Source organism: Lonchura striata, chromosome 1A (genome assembly GCF_050655825.1).
Source record: "Lonchura striata isolate lonStrDom1 chromosome 1A, ASM5065582v1, whole genome shotgun sequence".
NCBI lineage: Eukaryota > Metazoa > Chordata > Aves > Passeriformes > Estrildidae > Lonchura > Lonchura striata.
In genome coordinates, this window is record NC_140741.1 from 6,702,684 (window position 1) to 6,715,828 (window position 13,145).

The 13,145-nt window shown below is 40.8% G+C and overlaps 1 protein-coding gene across 2 annotated transcripts; it reads right to left on the minus strand.

Moving 5' to 3' along the window:
• Window positions 1-90: 90 nt before the first annotated feature.
• Window positions 91-12,798, minus strand: CMAS (cytidine monophosphate N-acetylneuraminic acid synthetase). 2 transcript variants are annotated; one of them, XM_085569645.1, is made up of 9 exons: window positions 12,595-12,798; window positions 9,791-9,933; window positions 9,442-9,597; window positions 6,647-6,780; window positions 5,593-5,687; window positions 4,738-4,909; window positions 3,098-3,248; window positions 2,082-2,364; window positions 91-830 (listed from the first exon to the last, which is right to left on the minus strand). In XM_085569645.1, exons 1-8 carry the CDS (start codon window positions 12,753-12,755, stop codon window positions 2,090-2,092), a joined length of 1,287 nt encoding a protein of 428 aa, XP_085425771.1. In that variant the 5' UTR covers window positions 12,756-12,798; the 3' UTR covers window positions 91-830; window positions 2,082-2,089. The 2 variants fall into 2 exon arrangements, with proteins under 2 accessions (XP_085425771.1, XP_021394867.4); XM_021539192.4 differs by lacking the exon at window positions 91-830 and having other exon boundaries at window positions 1,484-2,364.
• Between the last annotated feature and the right edge of the window lie 347 nt (window positions 12,799-13,145).

Sequence of the window (13,145 nt, forward strand, 5' to 3'; positions counted from 1 at the left end):
CTTTGCAATCATAAATCATTTATGTGGCACATGAACTTGGGAGTGTATGATTTGCAGTACAGAAACTCACCACAAGCCAGCCCATAACCATTCTCTACTTAAAAGACTAAAGAAAGCTGTTTATTTAAAATGTGAGGTAATCGGCTGTTTTTTCATAATACCTTATTACAAATATTTACATAGTTTCCTGGTTTTCCATTTCACATAATCATGACAAGATAGCCCACATTATCTAAGATCGTCTTTGGAATACTCAAGTTAATTGAAGCAAAAAACAAGTGCTCACATGGCCAAAAGATGATCTCAAAATTAGCCCAGAACAACAAAACTGACCATTGAAATCTACTGTGAATGAGCAATACCCCTCTAATCACAGGCAGTTGTAGTATCACATGTACTGGAACAGGCCTTGGAAAAATATTCTACACATTTGACCCTTTCCTGGGACTTGGGATTTCACCTCTAAGGTGACAGAGTTACCCTCGCTGTCTGCCCCTCTGACCCCTAAATTCTTCATATGATTGAGGCTCTTCTATAAAATCAAGAGGAGTAATTAAGGCATCCCTCTTCCTACCCTATAATTAGGCTTTCCACTACAGTGTGGGCAGTACAAATCTGAACCTTTCGGGCAGCAGATCCTGCAGATCCCTTATCTTTTTCTGGTAAACAGTCTCTAGAGCTCTTTTATCCTTCATACTCTTTCCAAGGTAAGATTATACCATGTACTTCTAAAGAAGAATTCATCAAAGTGACAACACTGATGTCGAAGATGTGGCTCTTCTCTTGTCAAAGTCCATGGGATTTATCCAGCACAGAACCCTAAAACGTGACTGAAAGGAGACACTTAAATTTAGATGACTTAGAGCTGATTAGTACAATAAACTGTTTATCTGTTAACTGTAGATAGGCAGTAAGTAATTTCAGTTCAACATTTTGCTTTGTGAAAGGAAGTAAACACAAAGTTTATCACAGGCCAATAGGTGATATACTGGGAGTATAACTATTTATACAATATAATATTTAGCAGAGAAACAAAATAAAATGACAAGCCATTACTATTCACCTCACTTGTAATTGCCTGCGAACCATGGGTATTTTTATTTTTTAGCATAACCCAAACCAGAATCTGACTCTGATATATACTATTGTATTTGTAATGTATAATACAAATCTTATTTTCAATAAATACAAGCATGTAAACCAGTTTTAACATGCTAGTAGTCTGTATATATATATATTTTATATAAACCCACATCAACTATGGTTTGATGGCTTATTTTTTTTAACAGCAGCTACTTTTCCATACAATAAACTTAAAGATTTTTCTTTGGCTTCAACTCATTTGACGTTGCAATATAGTCTTCATAGAAAGAAACTGAGTTTCTGCAAAAATCTCAAAGACAATGGGATATTTAACTCCAAATTTGGCAAAATATTCATTTAGGCACTACAGTAACAACCAAAATAAACAGATTCCAAGAGGCACAATTCCAAATCTGATTTAATTATTTGTGAGCTTCAAACTGAACACATGTTAAAGTGCTTTTTTAAATGAATATTAACTTGTTTTACATTAACTGTGTTTTATTTTAAAAACAGATAAGTACTTTACACCTGACCTCTCCAGCATATGTTAAAACTCTTCCTAGCTAAGGACAAAGCCTGTAAAATGCAATCACTCAACCACAACACCATGCATTTGATAAAAGAAATGCAAACCGTATGAGCAGAACTGGCAAATGTTTTGGGTTTTTTAAGCCTGAAATACAAATCTCCAAGTCATGCAAAATCATTGATCCCTGAAAACATTCAGATTATGAAATAAAAATGCATCATTCCTGTAGGACGGGTGTGATGATTAATAGCAGATTTACAGGGTACTCTCTCTTGTAGCATTCCTTCCATTGCACTTAAATGGATTTTAAAATCATCATGGATATGATCATATTTTCAGCATATAATCATGAATGTGGGACCTGGAGTTAGGGGGACACACGTTTTAATTTTACTGTGCTGTAAAATTTGAAAGGCAAGCATTCCTTTGGAATATGGATGTACTGGGGAAGAAAAGCAGGACTGACCAACGGCGTTACTCTTTTTCCATCAGTTCCTTATTTCCTTTCCTGCTGTTCTCATTTCTCCCCATTTCCTTCCCCGCTGAGCTGATTTCTTCCAGCTGCTTCCTTGCAGAGTTCACTTTCTCTAAGAGCAGGAATATGTGTTCTGCAAACTCCCGCACAGCTCCACAGCCACCTCTGCTCTTACAGATGTAGCCAGCAGCCTTCTGAGCAGCAGCACAGGCATCAGCAGGCACACCACTCATACCTGCCTGCTTCAGGCACTCCACGTCAGACTCCTCATTTCCTAGGGAAGAAGATGACAAGCAAGGCCAAATATCACAGAAGGGAAAGAATCAGTATTTTTCTCAGTGTTTTTCTGGGTATGCATTGATCTGATTTTTTTTTTTTTTTTTTTGGTCACAGTGTTCATCTCAGCAGCTCAATAGCGCTTTGCACATGCAAGTCAGGTGTTGGAAAATCTTGGTGATCCATGTAAATGATCACATTTCACAATCTTCAGGCAAGAGAGTGCTACTTTTAAGAGCAGTAAAATTATGTGAGCAGCTGAATAAGCACTGGCAGAACTCCTCACTGAGCCTGTCACTGAAATGCAGTTTAGTACAGAAGCACCTGGCTTTCAGTTCTAATTATGCCCATTTCAGAAGATAATCTATACAATATCCCTCTGAAATGAACTAGAATCAGTTCGAAATTGTCAGCTCTAAATGTATGCTTATCAACATTTTGATATCAAAATGTTTCCTAAAAACAACAGCTTTCCTATATCCCACTGGAAAAACAGTGAAGACTTCCATTCCCAAATAACACAGATTCATCAATGTCTGTAACATTTAGATTGTACCCTACCAGGCCTTAAAATACCTGATTTTGGTGATTGTGTGCTGTAATGTGCAGAGCAATCCCATTAAATCCAGTGTATTTACAAAGAGAAAAGTGGTTTGAAGCTCAGCAGCAGTATAAAGATTCTATTTGTCTTTGCTATTTAAATTGAATAAACCAAAAGAAAAGGAACTGACCTAAGTAAGCCACCTCTTTCCAGCTCAAACCCATGTCTTCCTGCCAGTCCTTCAGAACCTGTAGTTTATTTGTTACACTGACTTTTGCTACACATCCCAGCTGCATGGCTGACAGAGTTTTTGAACAATCTCTGTCAGAGATGAGTCGAACCTATGGAAATAAAATTAGAGTAAGTTCTACATCCAAAGAATACGACACATAAGTTGATTTACTATTACAAAAAAAGCAGTTTTGCTAGTAGAAGCTCTCTCAGGTACCAGAAAAGCATCAAATGACTGATTTTCAAAACTCAGAGCAGAAGTGATTAGCATCCAAAACCACACAGAATCTTGAGGTGCCTTTAGAATGGTGAAATAACTTTCTTCAGCCCTCTCTGATGTTAAAAAATAATTTACATTTGTCTTTTTAAATGCAACATGTGCTAAATAAAATACTAAATATCACAGTATGGTGGCATGGTGACTATCTAGTGCAGTATAATCCAATTATGTCACTGTGTGGAATGAGAGAATTCCCAAGAAAGATTTCTGAAATATTTGCCAAAGTAGAACATGAAGTTTTTTCCTTGGCCTCTCTACTTAATAACATAACTTTATTTATAGCAGCATTTCAGAGCATCAAACCAACACTACACAGACTGAAGCAGCACAGCACATTTATCTCTGGAAGTCCACTCCAAATTCAAAGTTTCAGGAATGGTGCACAAGGTAAGCCAAAACCAGAAGATAATTGCAGCAGGATCTTTAGAAATCTCAGATACAAATCTTTCAGGTTTTTTGTAAGATGTAGACAAGATTATCTTCCCTAATTGCTTTTAAATACAAATAAATGTTTGACAGTGATTTTAAGTACAGAAGGAAGAGAAGCGGAGCACAAAGCAGGATTATATCAGCAACACAGACTAGAAATAAATAAAGTGCAACACAAAGACCTAGAGGTTTTTAATGAAACATTCCAAGTCAAAAAAGGTATGGAAATGGGCTCCCAAAGGCAACAAAACAGTGATTACAAGCTTGCTACTCCTCTGGCTTCCCAGAAAATGAAGCTGAAAAAACATCTCCATTGCACAGGAGTGGGCTCTGGGGTGACTAAGTACAGCCTTCCAGTGCCTGAAGGGAGCCCACAGGAAAGATGGAGGGAGACTCTTGACAAGAGCCTGGAGTGACAGGACAAGGGGGAATGGCTCTAAAGTGACAGAAGGGAGGTTTAGATTGGATATTAGAAAGAAATTGTTCCCTGTGAGGGTGGAGAGGCCCTGGCACAGGGTGCCCAGAGCAGCTGTGGCTGCCCCATTCCTGTCAGTGCTCAAGGCCAGGCTGGATGGGGCTCTGAGCAACCTGGGATAGTGGGAGGTGTCCCTGCCCACAGAATGGGGATGGAACAAGATGGATCAACCCAGGCCATTCTGTGATTCTGTGAAAAAGGCTGTAATTACTGTGACTGAGAACTTTCTCAAAACACTTATTTTCCTCTGAGGGTTCTGAGGATAACATTTGTCCCAACCAATACATTATGCTGCTTGATCACAAGTACTGTGAAAAAACTTCAACTTCTATGCTGCAAGAATATAATTGTTTAGAATCTTTTAATGTGCAGGTTACATGATACATGAAGGCTCACTCTTCACAACAGCACTTACCTGGATTCCTCTTTTATGTAACAGATCAATGCCAACAATATCCCTGTAATCGTAGGAGACCATTTCCTTGTGATCTTCTGTCACATAAATGCGACCATTGGTCAGGCATCCATCAATACTGCAAACCAAGAGCTTCACCTCTTTTAGTGGCTCTTTGCCAAAATATCCAAAGCTAGAAAAAGAAATTACCTTTTTAGGATGGAAGTTTTTGCACATTTCAAAACCCCAAGTATTTTCCATACAATTATAATCTTCAGACGGAAGAATCAGCTTTGAAATTCTTCTTTTCTAATGTTTTTTCTCATCATTATCACACTCCAGCTATATTGTCCCTCTTCAAAGAAACTAACAGAACCATCCAAAAGAGAGTTCATTTATGTCATCCACTTAAAAATTAGGATGAAAAAGGCACAGAAAATATACTCCATTCCCACTCATTATTTCCTTAGAGCAGCTACAAAGAAAAGGCACCTGGTGAGGTGGAATCAGCTCATGCCCTCTACACAAACATTCCCATTCGTTGGGCATCAGTTATAGAGGTCTGGAGCATGGAAATCTGAGACACCTCAGCTGGGAAAGCCAGGTGATGATGCTAACACATTGCTGAGGTATAGTGAGGCTTACACTCTTCACCAAACTGAACTTTAAGAAAAAAAATCAAGCTACCAAAACCCCACTATGTAACAAAGGTAATTCAATTGATTTCTATGGAGAGAGGAAAAAATCCTGGGCAGAAATAAAGCTGCCCAATTGTCTTTAGTCTCCATTGCTTACATTCCATACATTATGAATTCACATGACCACACTTTCAAACAAGCAGCACCAAAGAAATAAAGGAACAAAAAGTGCTTTTACCTCAACACTCTCTGCTCTGCAATAGGCCAGTCAATGTCTATGTCAATATCCACACTGTGCTCTGCACGCATTTCATAGTAGGCCATTTTACCACCCTGAAGGAAATAAAATCCACTCAAATTTTCTGCTTAGGTCAACACAAACAAAAAACTCTACAATTTAGCACCGTGCAATGAAAGCCAAGTGCCTGGCTACACAGTGGCCACCATGGCTTATAAAAAAGTAAACCATTAATTATGCTTTTGCCAGTGACACAGAACAGTTAATAACTATTGAAGAAATTGAAGGAACAGTTAATTTGAAGGAACTTCAAACATCTCAACTGAAGGAACTTCCTAATTGAAGGAACAGTTAATAACTACTGAAGAAATAGTTAATAACTATTTCCATTTTACAACTAGAGTAAGTGTGCAAGATGTTATGCATTATAGCAATTATATAACACTAATTTCACTAGATCTTTTAATCAGTAAAATAGTAATACCTTTAGCATTTGCTTAGGAAGACTATTATTATTATAATTTGCTTACTGTTACTTAATTTCCAATGGCAAAATATCCACCACACCCCAGTGTTGCTCTGCACCACTACATCAGGATGTAAACATCAGGAAAGGGATAAAGACTGTTAAAGTTACAGTATAAATTTGGGGTATGCTTAAACTGGCTGAACAGAGAAATTTACAGATTATGACAAGGCTCTGACACTGCATGAAGCTCAGTTTTACACCTTTAGTGGCACTAAAATGAATTCAAAGATACACTGGTGAACTCATGCAAAACTCAACTCAGTACTGTACTGGTTTAGGGTTAAAGCTATATAAGACATTTATTTGCAAAAATTTATTTGCTATGGAGGATGCTGTTACTGGAACTGCCCTAGCTATAACTGTTTGTAACCTGCTAAGTTACAATTAACAAACTGTTCTGAGGTCAGGGTGCTGTTATTTCACACTGACTGCATCAGAAATCAAAACAAAGTATTGAATTCATAACCCTCTACAGCAAGAGTAGATGTATTATTCTGAAGAGCATGAAAAACCAGAAGCACTAACCTGCAGATAGCCTTTCTCAATCAGATGCCTCTTGGCAAAATAAAAGGAGCCATTTTCATAGAGCTCCCCAGGCCAGTCTTGTCTGCGGTACCGTTTTGCTGGATTCAGGTTTTGGGGCTCTGTCATCTTGTTTTCTGTTAACAGAAGGAAAAAAAAAAAGACAAAATAAGATTTAAATAATTCCTGTTCAGAGTCACTTAACATCCTAAACAACTTTCTGTTGAAAAATTAAGGGCATAATTCAGTCACCAACTTCTCTCATTATTGCCTCTTGCTGCTTAACTCTATAAAGGAATCACAGACTGCTTTGGGATGGAAGGGACATTAAAGATGAGCCAGTTCCTACCCCTTGCCATGGGCAGGGACACCTTTTACTAGCCCAGGTTGCTCAGAGCCCCATCCAACCTGGCCTGGAACACTTCTAAGTGATGCAGAATCCACAACTTCTTTGGGGAATCACTGAATTGCTTCTCTTTCTTGGAACTGTGGATCAACTGGAGGACTACTCTGTAAGTCCAGCAGTGGAAAAGGGAATTTTTCATTACCACTTTGGGAAAAAACCCCAAACCAACCAAAGAAAAACAACAACAAAAACCTAAGAGGTTATTTGCTTCAAAACTGTTTCCTACAAGCAGAAGGAGGAGCATTCTTCCCAAATGTCCTTGGCAATGTGAAAGAAATACTATTCCTGTATTCCAACTCCTAGTGCACACAGAAATGCCTGAATGCACTCTGATACCTGAAAGGACAAGCCTTAAATCTGGAAGGTGAAAAAGAGCATATATGAATAATTTTTGCCTGTGAAAACATCCTGGCACTTCCCCAAAATACATCCTATTTAAGGATATGCATTAACTCTTCATAAGTGGTTTAATCAGTATCCACAAATAAACAGCTGTCTGCACAGTCTCCCAAAATATCCCATACTATTACCAATGACATGAGCAGAAACCAAATCAAGGACCAGAGACTTTTGTCCATAAGTCACCTCAATCCAGATGTATAAAGCAGCTAAAATTCACCAGGTCTCAGGATCCAGTAACTACAAGATACTTAGAGGGCATTCTCAAACACCCAAAACATCCTGAGGCTTTAGTAGACACACACACACACCTTATGTTTCATAACCAACTAAAGCTTTGTGCTCACTGAAGTAAACATTTCCAGTCAGACAGAGACACCATTCTCTTTCAGAGTCTATCAATATTCAACCTTAATGCAGAAGGAGCAACAGAACTTCACCAAAAAAAACCCCAAAAAACCACAACAACTCCATGAAATTATTTTAGTATAATCAGTATTCTAAAGCTGGAAAAATAAAAAGAAGAAAAACCACTGTATAATGCTGCTGTGAATCACTGTCACCTGAACCACCACACACCTGAAAGGCCATTTGCATTTATCCTTAAGCTGCTTATGTTGGCACAATGTGTTTCCAGCTCTCCTCAGTCCTAGCAGCTGAATGAGTCCTTATCTCTCACCACATTAAAATGTTTGGATGTCATTTTGTGCTGAAGAATTACTTCTTTTTTAGGTAGGCCTCAAGGCTTTCTTATTTAACAATCTGCCTATGGGACACAACCACTTCAGGAAGCCACATGGCAGATCCACATAAGATTTATTCTTTCACATTTGTCCCTTCCAGCATCTCAAGATGTGCATGTGGCTTTCTAAACTGCAATCCACAGAATCCTGAAATTGCCACCCATGCTTTTGATACTCCTCTTATACTGCACAAACAAAAAGTGTCACTTATTTCTTCTCTTATGGGGAACAATGACAATATTCAAGTATTCGTTCTAAACAAAGGCTTAACTTTTATTTCAACTTATCTCTCAGATCAAGCCTCATTTATTACACATGCTCTTTTATAGCATGATGCTTTCTAAACTCACAAAAAATTTCATCTGAAGCAATTTATATCTCAACAGAGTAACTGTAATGTCTGAGTAATTTTAATTAAAAACAAAACAAAACAAAACAAAAAAGCCACCAAAACTCCAGTGTGAGAGTAGCTGAAACAGCCATTTTTAAAAAACGAAGAAAAAAATTCTGCTTTAACCACAGAAACAAAGCCAACATACAAACCATGTGGAATAGCTCTTTATACCAGGACAAAAGGGGGTTTACAGCTAAACCAAGGTGTATTCTTTATTTGTAAAATTTCAGTCTTTGGTCATCTTGGCCACTGTAGCTGAGGGGCATATTTTCTCTGTGAAAAACCAGTCATGTTTTTCTGGATGAGCTAAGCAACATGAGTTCAGCTTCCATGACTCAAAGGCATTTTGCAACGTGACATAAGTCAGCAGCCAAATTATCAGGATGAAACAAAACCTAAGTCCCCTGGCCAAGAGATTGCCATCTCATCCTCAACAAGATTTTATCTCACATTACTGGTCATTTGTTAGCTACTACACAGCAAGAACAAACAGTTTTCCAGCTAGGACTTCAGTGTCCTGTCTAAATACACATGAATACCACTGGGAAGAAGTTAATATGTAAAGAGTTTTTTGGAACTGTATCTTCAGCTTAGACAAGCTAATATAATTTCAACAGAATTTTAATTTTTACAAAACAGTTACAGAAAGGCTCATCAATGCTCAGTAATGGACAATAATTGCTCAGACACCAATGCTTGGAAGGAATTTCTAAGCCATCTCAAATCTCTCACAGAAAACTCAGTCCATGCCTCAGACATCACTTTCTAAAATAGCACAGGTATGAAAAGCAAGAATTTGGAAAAAAAAAGGAAAAAAAGTTAAGTATAACTGTAGCCAGAAACATCTAAATATTACCTCCTTTCTTTACCTCACTCCATCTGAATTGATGCCTCCTCACCACAGAGAAGACAGAATCAAACCCCTCCTTCTGGATCATATCTGCCACCTTTATAAGATCACTGGGATGTAAACAGGGAGATGTTGCTTGAATATTTCCTACAATATCAACCTCTAAAGAAAAACAAAAAGACATTTATGAAAAAATTCACATCTTTAGTAACATAACTGCAAAGTGTGGTATGAGCAAGTACCACATACAAAAAAAAAAAATTACTCAATGCTTTACTTATTTTTCTAAATAATAAGTGCATCATCTCTCTGGGGCTACAATATAAAAGCTCAGCATATTTCATCCCTAATTTACCATGATGATGGTTGAGAAACTCTGTGATGGCCTCCAGGGAAGTTGAGGAGTCTTGAGAGACTTCAGGGCTTCTGCGATGGACCTGAGCACCAAACTGCTTTGCAACCTTCTCGATCTCATCGTGGTCTGTGGAAACCCATATGCTGTTGGCAGACAGTGACAGAAATTAATATAAAGAATAAACCCCACCATTGTTGACTTGCCTGTTGTAATTTAACCTGAAAAAAACCAAAACCCCAGCTAGTTTGTCTGTACTGTACTTTGCAATGAAAGGAACTAATTCTTGTATCTGTTTTAATAAAACTATCCCAGTCAGCCCAACAAGCAGCTTTTAATAGCAGGGATAAAAATCAACAGTGTAAAATCTGAATCTTGAGTTGCATTCCATGCAAGAAGCTTAAGCAGCATAAAATTTAGAAGTGTTACCAGAAAAACCCAGTGTCAGCTCAAAGAATTTGTTAGGCATGTTAACAAATCAATGAATTGTGAATGCATTGGATGTGGCATGCAAAATCATGTAAGAGTTTAATTTACAAGTAAAACTGCCACAAAGTTAAAATATTAGCTAATGCTACAAATGTGTTAAAATGTGTTCATTGGCTCCATGCACTCCCAGAGAAAGAGCTGTTCAAGTTCCTTATGTTTTGGCACAGAAAATTCCAGTACTGGTAAAGCAAGATTGCATTTGTTCAGGGAAAACAAACATTTACAAAAGGAAAGGCTAATTCTGAATATCATGTGATGACAAACACTGAGCAACTGTGAAGCCACAGCTGTCATCGTGGTGACAAAAAAGCATGAGAGGTGTAAAAACAAAAGCTATGAAAAGTCACCCTTTCTCTCCCAGCAATTCTCATTCTCAATTCAGCATTCTCAATGCACTATCCACAGGAAATGGTGCTGCAGTTACATTTCTTCCCCCAAAGTGTGACAGTGACAGCAATGGCAAGTCACACCCATGAGAACAAACACACAAGAGGTGTTTTCCAGAACCTGCTTTGGGATGGTGAACTTAAACACACACTCCCCATTCAGACACCAGAGTTTTGTTGTGTAACAGGTACCTTGCACAGCTGTTCCAAAGGTGACAAGGCAAACCTGGTGCACGTCCACCTATTGCACCTGCCATGCCTCAAAGTCAGGCTGCACAACCCTGACTGGCTTCCTGTTGGCAAAATTCAGATGCCAAACAACAGCCACAGCAGGTCATTCAGCAATACAGCTTCACAATCATTAAGAAATTATCAGTAACCAGAAGTGTTCTTGTCTGTTTCTTTATTAAAAATAAGACAGAGTGCTGCATTCTCTACTTTTCAGATACAGCAAGAAAGGTTTTCCAAATTAGATAATGACAGAGCAGCCGTGAGACACAGAATGCTCTGGGTCTAGCTGGGCTACATTTCTCCTTGACTTGCTCTGAGCATTATGCAGCAGGTTTGCACTGGGAATCTGCCTTTTAGTATGCTACACACTGAGCACATCCTAACCATGGCTTTAATTATCAGCAAATGTGTAGAAAATCCTCAGACTTGCTCCTGCAGAAAAATCTGTAGTGCCTCTATTCTCAACACCAAGATAGCATGTGTTTCTATCTAGCTCTAATTATTGCTTTTGAAGTTTCAGGCACTTGGCCACAAACTGAGCTTCTCTTCTGTGTCACATGGACACACAAGATTATCTCCTTCAACTTGACATTTGAGTGAGGCTGCTTCTGATGTGCTGGGTCCAGCTGTGGGCTCCCTGCTACCAAAGGAAAATGGGAGCAAGCTCAGCAGGAACCAGCACGATGACTGGGCCTGGGAGCACACGTGTGCCAGGAGATGCTGAAAGAGACCTCTCAGCAAGGAGGTGATTTCACTGCTGGGCAGGTAGAGAGAAAATAAGGAGAATTTTTCTGGGTGAGTGCAGTGAAAGGAACAGAAGGGCTTTGGGGTCTCCATCCTTGGAGATGCCAAGCTCAGTGCACACTGTCCCGAGTACCCAAATGACCATGAACCAAAGTCATCCTGTGCTTCAGCAGTTCACAGGAGATCATCTCCAGCCTGGCAGTCCCATTTAATGCAGATGTCTTAATGAAGTCAACCCATCAATAATTACAACATCACCAGCTAGTGGCCACCCAACCACACATCAGAACAACTTTAATTTCCATTTATTGTGTTGTAAGACTTTAATTTCTTCATTCCTCTGCTGCTCACACTTAGCAGGAAGGGACAGCTGAGTTCTTGACAAGGGTGCCACAGTTTTGTCTTAAGTGAGTTTGAGTCCTGCCTCACTGGCAGAATCACGGCCTGGGTCAGGCTGGAAGGGACCACAGCGGCTCAGCTGGTCCCACCTCCCTGCTCTAGCAGGGTCACCTGGAGCAGGCTGGACAGGATTCCACCCAGGCAGCTTCTGCGTATCTCCACCGAGGGAGCCTCCACACCCTGCCAGGGCAGCCTGTCCCAGTAAAGCTCTTCCTCATGTCCAGGAGAACTTCCTGGCAATGAATTCCTGATGTTTCTCCTGTCCCAGTAAAGAAGCTCTTCCTCATGTCCAGGAGAACCTCCTGGACATGAACTCCTGACGTTTCTCCTGTCCTAGTGCTGGGTCCCACGGCGCAGAGGCTGGTCCCTGCTCTGAGCCTTCCCTCAGTGCAGACACTGAGAGTCATCCCTCTTGACGAAGCGGCGGCTTCCCCCAGCCCTCCCCTGGGCCAGGGTCCCCCGGCCCGTCCATCCCGAACCAGAACCCCCCGGCCCGTCCATCCCGAACCAGAACCCGCCGGGGGAAGGGGAAGCGGAGGGCAGGCGGCGCATGCGCACCTGTGGAAGACGCCGGCATCGATGGCGGCGCGCAGCACCCAGCCGATGAGCGGCACCCCCGCCAGCAGCTTGATGTTCTTCAGCGGGATCCCTTTGCTGCCGCCCCGCGCCAGCACCAGCGCGGCCAGGTGGGGCTGCGGCCGCCCCTCACACGCATCCATGGCCGTGTCCCTGTCCCGCTCCGCTCCCCTCCCGCCGCGCCCTGCCACGCGCGCGGACCGCCCCCTGGGGCATGCCGGGAAATGTAGTCCTGCGCTGCCGTGCGGGCGTGGGGGGCTCGGGGGTGGTTCGGGGGATGATCCGCCCTTCAGGGAGGAGAGGGCACTCTTTTGGCACATGGTGCCCCGCATAGCCCCGTCTTCGTGCCTGCTTTCACGGCAGGACGGACGGACGGGTGGACGGGTGGATAGATGGACGTGTTCTAAATCAAAATGTGTCCAGCCAAATTAAAATGAAAAAACATAAAATATTTATTTTGCAATCCAATTCTATCTATCCAGCCACACGGAAAGAACAGAGCCGAGCCCGGGGTCAGCCCTGGGTGTGCAACA

What these genes read in the sequence shown, in the direction of transcription:
- CMAS (XM_085569645.1), bottom strand. Translation starts at nt 12,755, where the DNA reads ATGGATGCGTGTGAGGGGCGGCCGCAGCCCCACCTGGCCGCGCTGGTG. An exon ending in TTGAGAAAGGCTATCTGCAG is followed by an intron (nt 5,688 to 6,646) that starts GTTAGTGCTTCT and finishes TATTTCCTTCAG; the next exon opens with GGTGGTAAAATGGCCTACTA. An exon ending in GCAGAGCAGAGAGTGTTGAG is followed by an intron (nt 4,910 to 5,592) that starts GTAAAAGCACTT and finishes TTCTTTTTCTAG; the next exon opens with CTTTGGATATTTTGGCAAAG.